This window comes from Vanellus vanellus (genome assembly GCF_965231255.1).
Source record: "Vanellus vanellus genome assembly, chromosome: 11".
Lineage (NCBI taxonomy): Eukaryota > Metazoa > Chordata > Aves > Charadriiformes > Charadriidae > Vanellus > Vanellus vanellus.
Genome location: NC_138916.1, coordinates 2,197,369 through 2,210,335, shown reverse-complemented (window position 1 = coordinate 2,210,335; position 12,967 = coordinate 2,197,369). Strand labels below are relative to the sequence as shown.

General features: G+C 44.5%; 1 protein-coding gene across 5 annotated transcripts in view; it reads right to left on the bottom strand.

Moving 5' to 3' along the window:
- ARIH1 (ariadne RBR E3 ubiquitin protein ligase 1) overlaps positions 1 to 12,808 on the bottom strand; it is a 61,663-nt gene extending 48,855 nt beyond the window's left edge. For all 5 annotated transcript variants that reach the window (XM_082488809.1, XM_082488808.1, XM_082488806.1 and 2 more), the window contains exon 1: positions 12,413 to 12,808. In XM_082488809.1, coding sequence (XP_082344935.1) covers positions 12,413 to 12,772 — 360 coding nt within the window. In that variant the 5' untranslated portion in view covers positions 12,773 to 12,808. The remainder of the gene's footprint in view (positions 1 to 12,412) is intronic.
- Positions 12,809 to 12,967: the final 159 nt, after the last annotated feature.

The following is a 12,967-nucleotide window of genomic DNA, read 5'->3' as shown; positions in this document are numbered from 1 at the left end:
TCACCTTGACAAACAGGCAGTAAATCTACCCCAGCGATGCCTATGCCTTTGTCTATAACCCTCAATCAAGCAAGGAAAAAAAAAAGATATATATAATTTAGACATCTTAACACTTTTAAACTAGCCAAGCCCAGGAAATCATTGCCAGTACAGCAGTGTCTTGGGGATGTAATCTTTGGCAAAAGCCCCAGAGCAGATGTGGTTATAGCTTATATCGCTTCCCTGCACAAAAGCAGCTATACCTGCAGAAGCACTTTTTTCTGCTGGCAGAAGCTGCATCTGCACTAGGAAAATCTGCCAGCATCCTTTTCCCAACAAGTCTCTTCTAGCTCAGACCATTTTTTAATGATGACTTTGCAGTTTATTTACCATACTCTGCTCATTTAGTCTTAGTTTTACAGCCAACAAAACAGAGCCCTGGCAACATCCTATTTTATGAGCTGGGATTTCCACTAGAAGCTGTAATTTTGCCTGTTTACACCCCAAAACTTTTTCCTCTGAGGGCTCCACAGAAGCCACCTTTGAAGAAATGATATTCTGATGGCAGGAAGAGTTCAGCAATTCTCCTCTTTGTTCTCACTCCCATCCCTTAACAAGATATATCTAAAATTGTAACTTCAGTCTCTAACTGCTGCAGGTATTTTTAACCAACTACCTGAGCTCCCCTGAGGTAAGAAAAAACACTCTGTTGGGATTCAATACAGAAATAACAAAACACAAGCCATACCACAGTGGGGAAGAATAGGAAACCTCCAACTTTTTCACCAATTTCTCATTTAAGGGCTTTAAAGACTTGCCTCTACACAAACTTGCACTCATTTAACCCGCAGTGTTTCTACAGCGGTCGAGTTAAACCAGCAAGAATGTGCAGCAGACCCTTCAAAGCACCTGCAGCATCTCCTTTTCGGTATGGAGCAGGAAACAATCCTGGACACAAAATTTTGTATTTGATGGACTGTGCACTAGCTGACAAAGATATCCTTCTTCCTTTCCTGTTAAAACATTACTACCGATCATCAGACACCGGGCTTCTGCAAGAGGGGAAAAAAAAAAAAAAAAAACCAAAAAAACACACACACACACACACACCACACATATAATCAGTCCTGCTTTATAATTGATGTGAAGGCTAGCAATATGAATAATTACACTAATGACTGGCAAATAATTTAAGTGCACTTAGAGGCACCCAGCCTCTTCCAAAGCTTAGTGCTGCCTGGTTGTGGAGATACCCTGACAAGCAACAGCAGGACACCCGTCAGGGGAATTACACCATAGGACACGAGAATGACAGAGATCCCAAGCACCCCCGAGCACCCTCCCTCCGGACAGCTGGAGTACCAGCCATCCCTAAAGACAGCTCCAAGCCTTTGCACTCTCTTCCCCTCCTAGAAGCTACCATCCCAGCTAAAAAATAAGATACTTCCCAAACAGTAACCCCCAAAGTGGATTAATGACACGAAGTAGATGAGAGATTCAGAAATTAAGAAAGCCAGACAAGCAGCAAGCATTTTACCAGTTTCGCAAGCATTTTACCAGTTTCTATATGATCTCCAAACCCATTTCCAGTACCTCAATACTGAATTCCCCATTGAAGGCAAAGTATCTTAAATTTCTAAACCACCATAGTCCAAGACCTGTATCACATTATACCAGATCTTTGCTGTCATATAGAACTCCACTTGCATTAACTACCAGCTGTCATCATCCAACATAAAAATGCAGCAGAGTACATTTTGAAGTATCAATTTCAGTGCTCAACAATACAAATAAGGAAGTTTCAAACACATCATTTTACCAAGTAAAATAAAGAGAAGGGTTATTACAGAACATGCTAATGGATATATAAAATAAGTACAAATCAAAGACTACCACTTCAATCTGCTCAGCCAGCTTTTCAGGCATCACAGAAGTATTACTAACTACCAAAACAAAGACATCGGACACACTTGTTCATCAGATCTTCATAGTACGTAGAAATTGTTACTTTATTTTCCTGTATGCATACTAGATGGGATTTTACCCCAAAGACCTTCCACTTCACACAAAACCAAACTTCACATTAACAGCATCTGTTGTGATTCAGGTGAAGAGGAATGCAGAATGAGAACTCTCCTTTAAGACAAGGACTTATGGTCAGCTGAGGCTTTCTAGAGCCTATCAGAGCTCCCAGAAGAGAAATAAAGCTGCTAACGAAGTGCTGGAATGTTGTTCTTCCTATCTTTTTTTATTACAAAGTTGCTGTTCAGCCTAGTTTTAATATACATTGATCAGCAAAGCTCTGTCACTTCTGGACACCTACTCTGGAGTCTAACCTTGTCAGGCCTTGGGAGGTTTCTGCTTTGGTTACCCCCTGGAGACGTGGCTCTCCCACACGTTCTCCCTTCTTCCCGGAAAAGGTCCTTAACTCCTCTACTTTCCAGACCATTCCTTCCACCTCCCTATTTCTCGGATTCCTGAGCCTGACTAGGATGTACATAATTAGGAGTTAACTTCTTAACTTAACTTAAGTTGACTTAAGTTCTTAATTTATTCTTCCCACACAGGAGAGCTCATTGCAAGGGAGACTGTTTACTTTTGTGAATTCTCCTGTTTTCCCCTGATCCCTCTCAGCATTTCTATCTGCCAGACAAAGGAATGCTGATTGCGTTTGTATTTTGTTACACAAGAACACACGCAATCCAAAGTTATCAGCTGCAGAGGGGACCACAGTTCTGAAAAACTACCCAGAGCTCTTTCAAAAGTTAAATACACACCTATAATTATACGTGCACCCAAAACAGGCCACAAAAAGATTGTCTTTGGGTGTAGATACACACGCATTTCTCTTGCTGACAGTACAAAGTTGAGCAATTCAACCACCACCACTTCTGGCAAACGGAGCAAAGCAACTGCTCACGGGGTCAAACAGTGGGCTGACCGATAAGAGTAGAGAGGAGGCACATTTCATCAGGGTTCACTGATCCCATTCATTTTCTGGCCCTACAAACAGCTGCAGCCACGCAGCGAGGGAACAGGAACGGCCCAAGCCAAGAGCAGCGTGCACCTAACCATGCCTGCCCCTACGTCAGCTTGCAGGTGCACGCGGTGACGCACCCCTGCATCTCAAAAAGCATTGCTTGGATAAGTAGTAGATACCTAAAGAAACTCAAAAGCATCAGAACAGCTTGAGTTTGTTGCAAGCCAAGCAGCAACAGGAGCCTAGCGACAACACTCCATACCGCCTTCGCTCAGAAAAACCAAAGAAAAACCCTAAAAGGAAGTTAACCGGAGTAAAGTACTTCACTATTCACAGTATCTATTTCACCAGTTTCCACACACAGGTCAAAGCAGCACAGGAATGGTAAAATCAAGTGTTTCCTGCCATGATTTTTATATCATGCACTTGTTCAAATACCAGCTACTTCCTCTGTGGCTCTGAAAAAGTTTTTACTAAAGTAAACGGGTCAAATGCACCTTGCCAGCATCGTACACTCACAGGGCTTGCTCACCTCACTCCTGCGGAGGTTGACCTTGCTTACTAATACCAGGCAGGAAGCGGAAACCTTCAGAACCACTTAAAAAATTATTTTCTTTATCTTGGAAGAAAGTCTCTTCATGCTTTCTCCTTAATAGGAATAGGTAGACATAAGTTTAAAAAAAAATAACCTTTTAACTAACACCCAAAGTCAGTTATTTTGCCCACGGACTACTTTCAGGTGCAATCATACTGATTTTTCTGGTTCTATGTTTTTAGTGCACTTTCTCCACTTCACGAGGATTTTAACTGTGCCCAAGCAGAACCTTCTGGGCAAGAACTCCTACTCTATCCTGCTTATCCACTGGAAACAAGAATTGAGAGTCTGTATCCTTCATCAGGTGAAACAACACACGAAACATTACTCCATCAAGCACAGACAATTTTTCTGAAGGGCTGCAAAAACAATAAGCAAATATCCAGGCTTTTAATTTCCAAAGTTAAGGATTACCTCCCTCCAGCTCCCAAATTCCTCAACTCGCAAAGCGATCAAAGCTCAATCTTCTGCGAAGTAACACGCACCCTTCCCCACATGTAACAGCATATTCGTCGTGTCCAAGAACACAAAGGGTGCCTCAGACCAGGAGGTCAGGCAGAGAATTGCATAAGTGCTAAGAAAAACCTTTTATCTTTCACACCTGTACATTTCAGCCGCAAGTACTTTCTCAAAAGACCTGGGTTTTTTTGAAGCAGACGGCCAGGACACGATCCTTGCACTGCTTGACCCCGGAAATGAGAGGTGACACATGGTGCTCCGGGATGTGAAAGTTTTAACTGAGGAAGATACAAAGCCAAGAACACTTTGAAAAGGTTGGAAGGGAAGAACTTAATACGTCAACATGGGCAAGTGGGCACCAGCTAGAAACCATCAGTAGCGCAGGAAAAGGCCAAGAAGCCAAGCTTTAGGTAGGGACATAGACTACTGCCCAGTTACTCCTACATTATGGCCAAGAACCACCCACTCATGGGGGCTCTCAATTCTTCCCCTGTCCCCAGCAGCAGTATTTGGTTCCTCTTCCCCAATATATCCACAGAGGACTACAACCTCTTGCCATCACACAGACATACCACAGCCCGGCAACACAGAGAGCCATACTCCATAAAACGGCCATAGAGAAGTGGCGCTTGACACTTAAGCTGTCTGGGCTCCATGCTTGTCCAAAGGGAGGGCACCAAAGGAATGCACATGTCCCTCCTAAGCCAGTTTTCAGAGTTTTGGTTTGGTTTGGTTTGGTTTTTTTGTTTGTGTTTTTTTTTTGTTTTTTTTTGTTTTTTGTTTTTTGTTTTTTTTTTTCCTCCTTCTTCACTAGGTGGTGGCAACACCTACCAACCAGGTACCCCACCAGCTCACAAATGCTGCCCAAAACAGCTGGTGACACCACTAGCAATGCCAAAAGGCACCACAATTGCCAACACACTTGCACAAAGTAAGCCAACGTGCGCAGAAGCAGGCAGCTCAGCTACAATGGGAAGCAGCAATATTTTGGAGAAGTATTTATAAGGCTTATTAGCTTCTTCCTTGTTCCAAGTCACTTCGATACTGGTGAAAGTTTTCTACGTAAGACTTTGGTTCTGAAATGATTTCTGATGTTTGGCCAAAGTTCTCAGTCTCTAAAAAGAGGCAAAGACTTGACGCAGATGGTCACATTTGAGCGTTACGTACATACAGTGGTTCAAACCCTCACTACAATGTACTACTCTGAATACCAAAAAACATTACTCAGCAGTGCTACACCATGTAAACAAGGGACCTCTTTTAAAGAGTGCTTGTAGTTATAGAGACATTTCAAATTCTAAAAAGGCACTGACTTGTGAAGCACAAACACTACCAAACCAAGTTACGTGTGAAACTCAAGTACTGAGGAAGCCTCGAATAGCAGTTTTCAAAGCATTCATTTAAACAGTATTTCCACCACAGCTCAAGATCAAAAGTTAAAAGCAAGCTAAGGAATCAAATACAGGCCAGACACACTCAAAGTTTTCAATGTTCCCAACAGCAAACACCTGGGGAAGTGAAGATATTTAAATATTAGCAGAATGTCCATGATCAAATTTTAAGGAGTAATTTTTTTCCCCTCCAGTTCACACAGAGTTGGTCACTTCTTCCGTCACACTGGACCCTCCTGCGGCAATATCCTACACGAGCTCGGTAGACCTCTCAAACATGCGGGCATCTGTATTCTGGGCTGCACTCAAATGCACCATTTGGCATTGCTGAGTAGCTACAAACCCTCCGTGTGTGTTTTACGATAAACGAGGCTACAATTTTCTTGTAATTGCTGAAGCTACTGAATGACTTCATGAAATTCAGCAGCATAATATGCCTATATACACGCAAAAGCCTCAAAACATTCTTTACGGCTGCCAATAATACAGCGTAGCCAGCCACAAACAAGAGCAAATATCGCTTGCAATATTTTTAGGGCCCTCTAACTCCAAAAGTAATAGAAGTCCAAAGGACTGGAAGCATGACCTCAAACAGGTAAGCTGCAGGCTGAAACACGTGGAGAGGACTTTTAGGCTCCACAGTTACTTCCCATGGAAAGCGACTGCTCTCGTAACAAATTTTGGATCCTTTTCCCAGTTACCAACCATTCAAAACGGTCTTTCTTAAGTGGAGAAATGAACAGCTACGTTCTCCAGAAAGAAAAGGCTCCTACAAGTTATTTCTGCAAGAAAACCTTGACTCACTATTAAAACACAAGCACAGTTTGGAGTTTAATAATCACTTCCTTGAATTGCTCTGTTACATCTGACACCGAACAGCAGAACCACATTCTTGTTTACTTTATCTTATTCATGGAGTAAAGGGGAAGAGAGATTATTTTCAAAACAGAAAACTGAAAACAATTCAACAGGTGCCAAGGACACTTGGGGAGGTGCTGTACAGGGAGCTACTTTTAACGTACGAGTGAAAGGCATCACTTTGAACAAATGTTGAAGCCTTCCAGGTCTCAGTTTTAATCACAAGAAGCAGAGACCGTCAAACTGAAATTCTGTGCACCATGCTCCTAAATTTATCGTTGCTTGCCAAACAGCGCTGAGGAAGAAATGGGAAATATTCCTGAATAGACACAGGACTGCCCTATACTTCTACATCCTATCACAGAAACGCAAAGAGCATCAGAGGCTTGGGGTTTATTTCCTATTATGAACTTTAACTCATGCAAGGCTAAAACTAAGGAGTCAGAGCTTGAGATAAGTATAAAAGTGTAAGCCATAGTTTCATTTTTAATTATGCTTTTAACACCCAGAAACAGCTATTGTTTCACATTGAGGACCGCAAACACTGCAGTCTCAATTCTGACTTCTCTGCGGCACACCAGTTACCAATTTAGAGCAGAAATAACACTTCTACTTTGCATGGCAAGTGTGGTCCTGCTTACTAAAATTGAACCCACAGGGAATAGCAATAACTGTATTTACTATTTGTTTCTCACTTTTAGAAACAAATGTTTAAAAGTAGCTAAAAACCAAAAGCTTGTTTTCAGTTTCATTTTGAAAACATCCCCAACACATGCCAGCCCCCATCTGCATCCGCAAGGCCCCTGAGAGAAGGCTGCCTTCTTGCGATGTTTTGCAAAATTATGTTAAAACAAAAGAAACCAGCATCAAATTGTTTTTTACTCATGGCCAGCCATGAGATTTACCTTTGGCCTAACAGAAACGGAAATCTAAAGCACTAAACAAATGGGTCATTTAAGTACAAAGTTTAAATTATCCTGGAGACCTGACAGATAGAACAAGACTTTTCTACCTGGTAACGCTGAAATTTATAATAATTAAAAAAAAAAAAAGTCTGTTATATTCAGAATTACACGTCTTGGCAGCCAGGGAACAGGTACCATGTCATTTCCAAAAGCCTTGCAGTGATTGCTTATATGAGATTTCAGGAATGCTTTGTCACAGTGAAGTTTACTCCATTCCTTAGAAATATTAAATGCATTCCTGCCATAATGAAACACCTTATAAACGCCACGTGACAGAAACATGGAGTTTAACAAAGCATTTCCTTCCAGCATCATAACGTTTAGGGCCCCAACAGGAATTTTATTATCAAATAACTAACCACACAATAAGTTACAGGCTTGCAAATTCACCTTGTGCAGGCAGCACAAGCGGACCCAAATGCGAGAAGCATCAGCCTGAAGTGCTTCCACCCACGGACTCCTACCTAATGCTTGTCAAGAAGCTTCAAGTACTCCGAGTCTTCAAGATGTCATCTCTAACATTAAATACAGTTTTAAGCACCACCCCGTACAACAGCAGCAATTCCCTGTGCTCACTGGCAAGTCATTCCTATTTCAAACAACGTTTTTGGAATGTCCTGCCCATACCACTGAATTACACCACCATCAGGGAAATTTCTGAAGTTCTGACTGGAAATTAGTAATTTTTGTCCAAGCAAGTAAAGCCACCATTTAATAAGACCCCTTTTGCCAAGCAACAATGGGTTCACGCTTGCCGTAACAGAGCGCTATTTAACCACAGAGCTGCAGCATTCTGGGGGATATCTGCACCGCCTCAACACTGCCGGCCTCTCGAAAAAGCCGCTCCTCAACAGATTTAACAAATACGGCATTGTCACTTAGGAGCAGCCTGGGGTTTTGGCTTATTTTAACTGCAAAGCTTTTACCCAGGAAGGACCTGACCATACTTCCAAAGAGGTCATCCAGCTTTGTCATCTAAAGGAGAAACCAACATTCGGTATAAATGCTCCAGTATCACACATTACCTGTTCTGCTCTGAAGAACCTTATTTTAAAGGCTACAGTAAAGAGAAAAGGTATTTTTGAGCTACATTAGCTTTTATGGGATCCAGTGATGCCACCTTCTTCCAGAGAAGGTCCAACTTTGAAGCTCAACACGCTCACAACCACATGGCAGGTTGGGGACGACACCTGGCTGCATCCAGGATCCCACTCCCTGCTGCGGGGTAGGGGGCGAAAAAAAAGAAAAAAGAAGAAAAGAGGCTCAACACTTTGTTTTAAACATCAACCACCTCAGAGCCTCATCAGGGTATTTCCAACACCTCGCCATTACAACGTCCAGAAAGAATGAGTATGGTCAATGACCTCACAGTGTCACCACTGGAATGCTCCAGAAAAAGGTGACCAAAAAGGGGAAGTGAACCCAATTCAGAAACACTGAAATCGCACAAGCTTGCACCAAGGCAAAAGGAACACTGAGCCAAGCAAGGCTAGAGAGACACAGATCATCACGTGCTCTATTCAGAGCAGAAATAAACATGCTATTCTGAATATTTTTAAAGTTTATTTTCAGAAAATCTAGTGCAAAGATGGAAATAGCAATCCAATATAAAAAAAAAAAAAAAAGACATAATGATGGCAGAAAATTATTTGGACAGAAGTTCAGAGAGGAAGAATACAGGGAAGACGTTCAACTGTGGGAAAATGCCTTTGAGAAGAGAAAGCCTTTTGTTCAACACCACCTTTAGGTCTAGGTTTTTACAGTTAGTCAGCAAGCTATTCTGCCACAGTGGCTAGAAAACCACCAGAAATCCACCTGTTTACTTTAACAACAAAAACTCAAAATAACATGTCGACTGATTCTCTGCATAATTATAGTGATATAATGGGAGTGATACTCTTATCTGAGGTAGGGTTTAAAAGTCCCAGCCAAATCAGCAGCACAAGGTTAAGGGACTTATTCATACCCCTATTTTTGCATTTGGAGGAAGGGGAATTCTTGTTGTGCAGTACAGAGTCAAAACGGATTATGAGCATAAATGCTAAATACTTTGCAAAAATCATCATTAAACGCCTGAAATCCCGCTTATGCTCAGACAAGAAAGAGTAAATGCAAAATATTCTGAATATATGTCATTCTGAAACCTCCCTAGTTCACTGCAAGTTCAGTAGCCTTAGAAGACCAGGCGATAAAAGAAGGTAACAGCTCTGTGCCAAGTGGCCATCTTTAAGAGCCCATTACAGGCTGCAGCATGAATTACAGGCTCTGTAACCAGTAAGTTCACCACAAGGTAGCTACTACTTCTGCAAAGTCCTCATCAGATCAAACCCCTGACTCGAGAAGTTCATTTTTTCTGATACAGCTTGTATTTGGAAATGACTAAACGGATGAGAGAATAAATTTAATGCAGTCCCTTTTACTAGTATTACTATCGGCTAATAAACTGTTCAAGTGTGGTGTTTTAATACAGACAAAGGCCATTTAATATGGACGCTTATACCTGCCGTGGCTCAGATATCCCCTTGCAGACACTTCATGGCTCACCAATACCTTTTCCCTTCACTGCAGCTGCGAAGATGATCAACTGAAAAACAAAATCCTATTTATACCTTGCTTCTGATCAGAAAACAGTAACTTTGCTGATTAGAGGGTGCAAGAGCTACAGCTGAAGTTTTCGGGTATGGGGTACCTCCGCGTTACATCCTCGCTCGTACAAATAAGTTCCCAAGCACTAAGAACCGTAACCGCAACCATCACCCTTTGATACCAAGAACCCAACGCAGATACACAGAGACTGAAGCCATCCAGTACTCGACTGGAACAAGTGAATCACAGCGCTGCAACCGAGGATCCGCAGCAGGATCCCGAGCCAATGTGACTCCAGAAAAGGTTTACTGAACCAGAAAAGCAGCAGCAGCAATCCTGGTTGGGCGCCAAAAGCAAGGAAATAAACAGAACAGAGCCCTGGAAGATTTCACCACCAGCAACAGAAGCTGGGATGAGCAAATACTGAGGCATCAACTGAATTGGGTTCACTTACCTCTGAACAGACTAGAAATCTAATGGCAATAAGCTGGCATTTAAAAGCAATTCAGAGCAACTGAATGTTTTTCTACCCTCTTCTGACACATTCCAGCACTTAAGCTGATTTTAGGTCCTGAGCTTACCCATGACATTCTAAACAAACTGCCTTTCTGCACTCTGCTATGTTAAACCAGGAATAACTACTGCAAACTTAACACAAGTAACTAAAGCATGGGCAGCAGCCACGGCGGTTCTGCGTAGGTGGTTGGCAGAGCCCAGCGCAGGCAAGTCCATCGCATGGTCGGGACTCCCACCACCACCCCAGGTACAGGAGCAGGAGAGGGGTCCTTCTACCTATATTGACTTCTCTCCGCTAGTTCTGTGACTCGGACGTCAAACACATAAATCGTGCAGCTCAAGGGCAGTATAAGAGTGGGAAAAAAAACCCACAGACCAGAAACCAGGAGAAATCGGTTCATGAAAAGCATGTAGGCGAGTCCACCATGCTGGCCGGGTCTGGAAAATGCACGAGCAGGAATACTCGCTACTCCTCACTGGCAGGAACTTTTCTACCACTTTGCTTATGCAAAGATAGGACAAATGGTAGAAGCTGTTAAACACAATCAGTACGGATCGTGATTTTCCCAGTTTTAGTCATTAAATACAGACGTACCATTTTCATTGCTATTTCAAGGAGTAAAAACTTTAAGTTACCAATTGTTTTCCTGTCTACTTGCTATTTGTTTCCCTCCTTATGTTAGGATCAATAACTGGTAGCAAAGAAAAAGCTGTACTTAACCACGAGATCTTCTTTAACTGCAGGGTAATCAGCTAATCTAGACAGACTCCTTTATTCAGCTTTACAGACACAGTACTATTATTAAAGTTATAAACTTAAATTTGACTTCAGAAATGCCATTTACTAAGTCAGTATGCAAATACTTTTACAGTTGTCTGCATCTAGCTCCCTATAAACTACAGTGGATTTATAGCACATAAAGTAACATTGTAAAGCTGCAACTACAGCCAGTTAGAGCACAGAATAGTTGGGCAAAAGCATTCACTATAGTATCTCACATTTAAATGGATTTACCAGCGCTGGAAGTACATACAGGTAGCAAAACAACCGCTTTCTGAGCTCTGTGTCCTTCAATATTTAATATCCATAGATTTCACTTTCTCACACTATTCCTGTTTGCATACTGGAAAAAGAGAAGCGTTTTCTATATAACTCTGAATCCTATCAAGTAAACGGGAACAAAAGAAAACCCACACACTCTGGTCACCTGCAGAAAAACTGAATGGCATCAGAAACTTTACAGTGAGCTGGAGCAAAACCTTGCCATAAACATTCAGAAAGGGATGCTAAATATTTCAGTGGCTTGATAATTCCCAAAAGCTCAAGAGCCAACAGATAAGACTTAGATACTTTTATCTGAAGACAGGAAATGTTATTCTGAGCTCGACTTCAATTTTAAAGTGGTGCGCTTAAAAACTGTGGGTAAAAAAAAAAGTTATCGTTTTGAAGCGATCGCTTATATCCATCCTGGTCTGTGCTGGAAATGAACACTACGAGGTTCAACCCCATGAGCAGGAGCGCGTTTCTATGTTGCGGGGGGGGGGGGGGGGGAAGGGAGAAGGCAGCAGAACCAGAGCGGTGCCTGGCTGCCTCTCCTCAAATTCCAGAGCTTGCCATCGACTCACCGGCTTACCGAAGGAACTGTCGGGCCTCTATTATTCCCCGCTCCCTCCCCCGCCCCAGCCAGCGTGAAGACAGAGGGGAAGAAAGGCAAAACACAGATTACAGCCCACCGGCTGGAGACCACACAAAGAAAAGAAGAGCCCTTTTTAAAGCCAAGGGCCTCGTTCCCGACGCTTCCAGGGCAGGAAGCGTGCTCCCGGCCTGCCCCGAGGGGCCTCCCCGGGGTAAGGGGGTGCCGAGGAGCCGCCTTCTCCCCCGAGAGGGGCTGTTAGAGGCCCCCTCAGAGCGTGGGGGGGGGGTCTGGCTCGCGGGAGGGCCGGGCCCGGCGCGCCTCAGGCAAGGCCCGTTGGCGGCGCCGGCCGCCCCGCCTCTCCCCCCCCCCCCCCTCCCCCGGTGTGTGCCCCCCACACACACACACCCCGGGGTCCCGGTGCTGCTGTCGGGGAAGGGGGGTCGCACCTGGATGACCTCGTTGACCTCGCGGATGCACTCCACCATGTGCTGCAGGATCTGCTCGGCCGTCAGCACCTCGTAGCGATAATCCTCCTCCTGCTCGGGGCCGCCGCCACCTCCGGGGCCCGGCCCGCCGCCCAGGCCGCCTCCACCACCGCCGCCGCCGGGGCCCAGCCCTCCCGTTTCACCGCCTAACAGCCCGTCGCGCTCTCCACCGACGCGCAGCCCGGGCTCCACCAGCTCCACCTCGCCCAGGTCCAGGTTATCGTCGGGCTCGTCCTCCTCCTCGTCCTCCTCCGCGCCGCTGTCCTCGCTGCACTCCTCGTCCTCGTCGAACTCGTAGTTGTAACCCTCGTCCGAGTCCATGGCGAGGCGGTGAAGAAGCGGCGGCGGCGGCTCCCGCGCCCCCCCCCGCCCCGCCGGCCCCCGGCCCCGCCGCGCCTCAGCCGCCGCCAACAAAGGGACGCGGCCGACCCGCTCCGTCACCGCGCGCCGCGCACGCACGGCACGGCACGGCACGGCGCGTCACGCCGCGCCGCGCCGCGTGACGTGACGTGACGT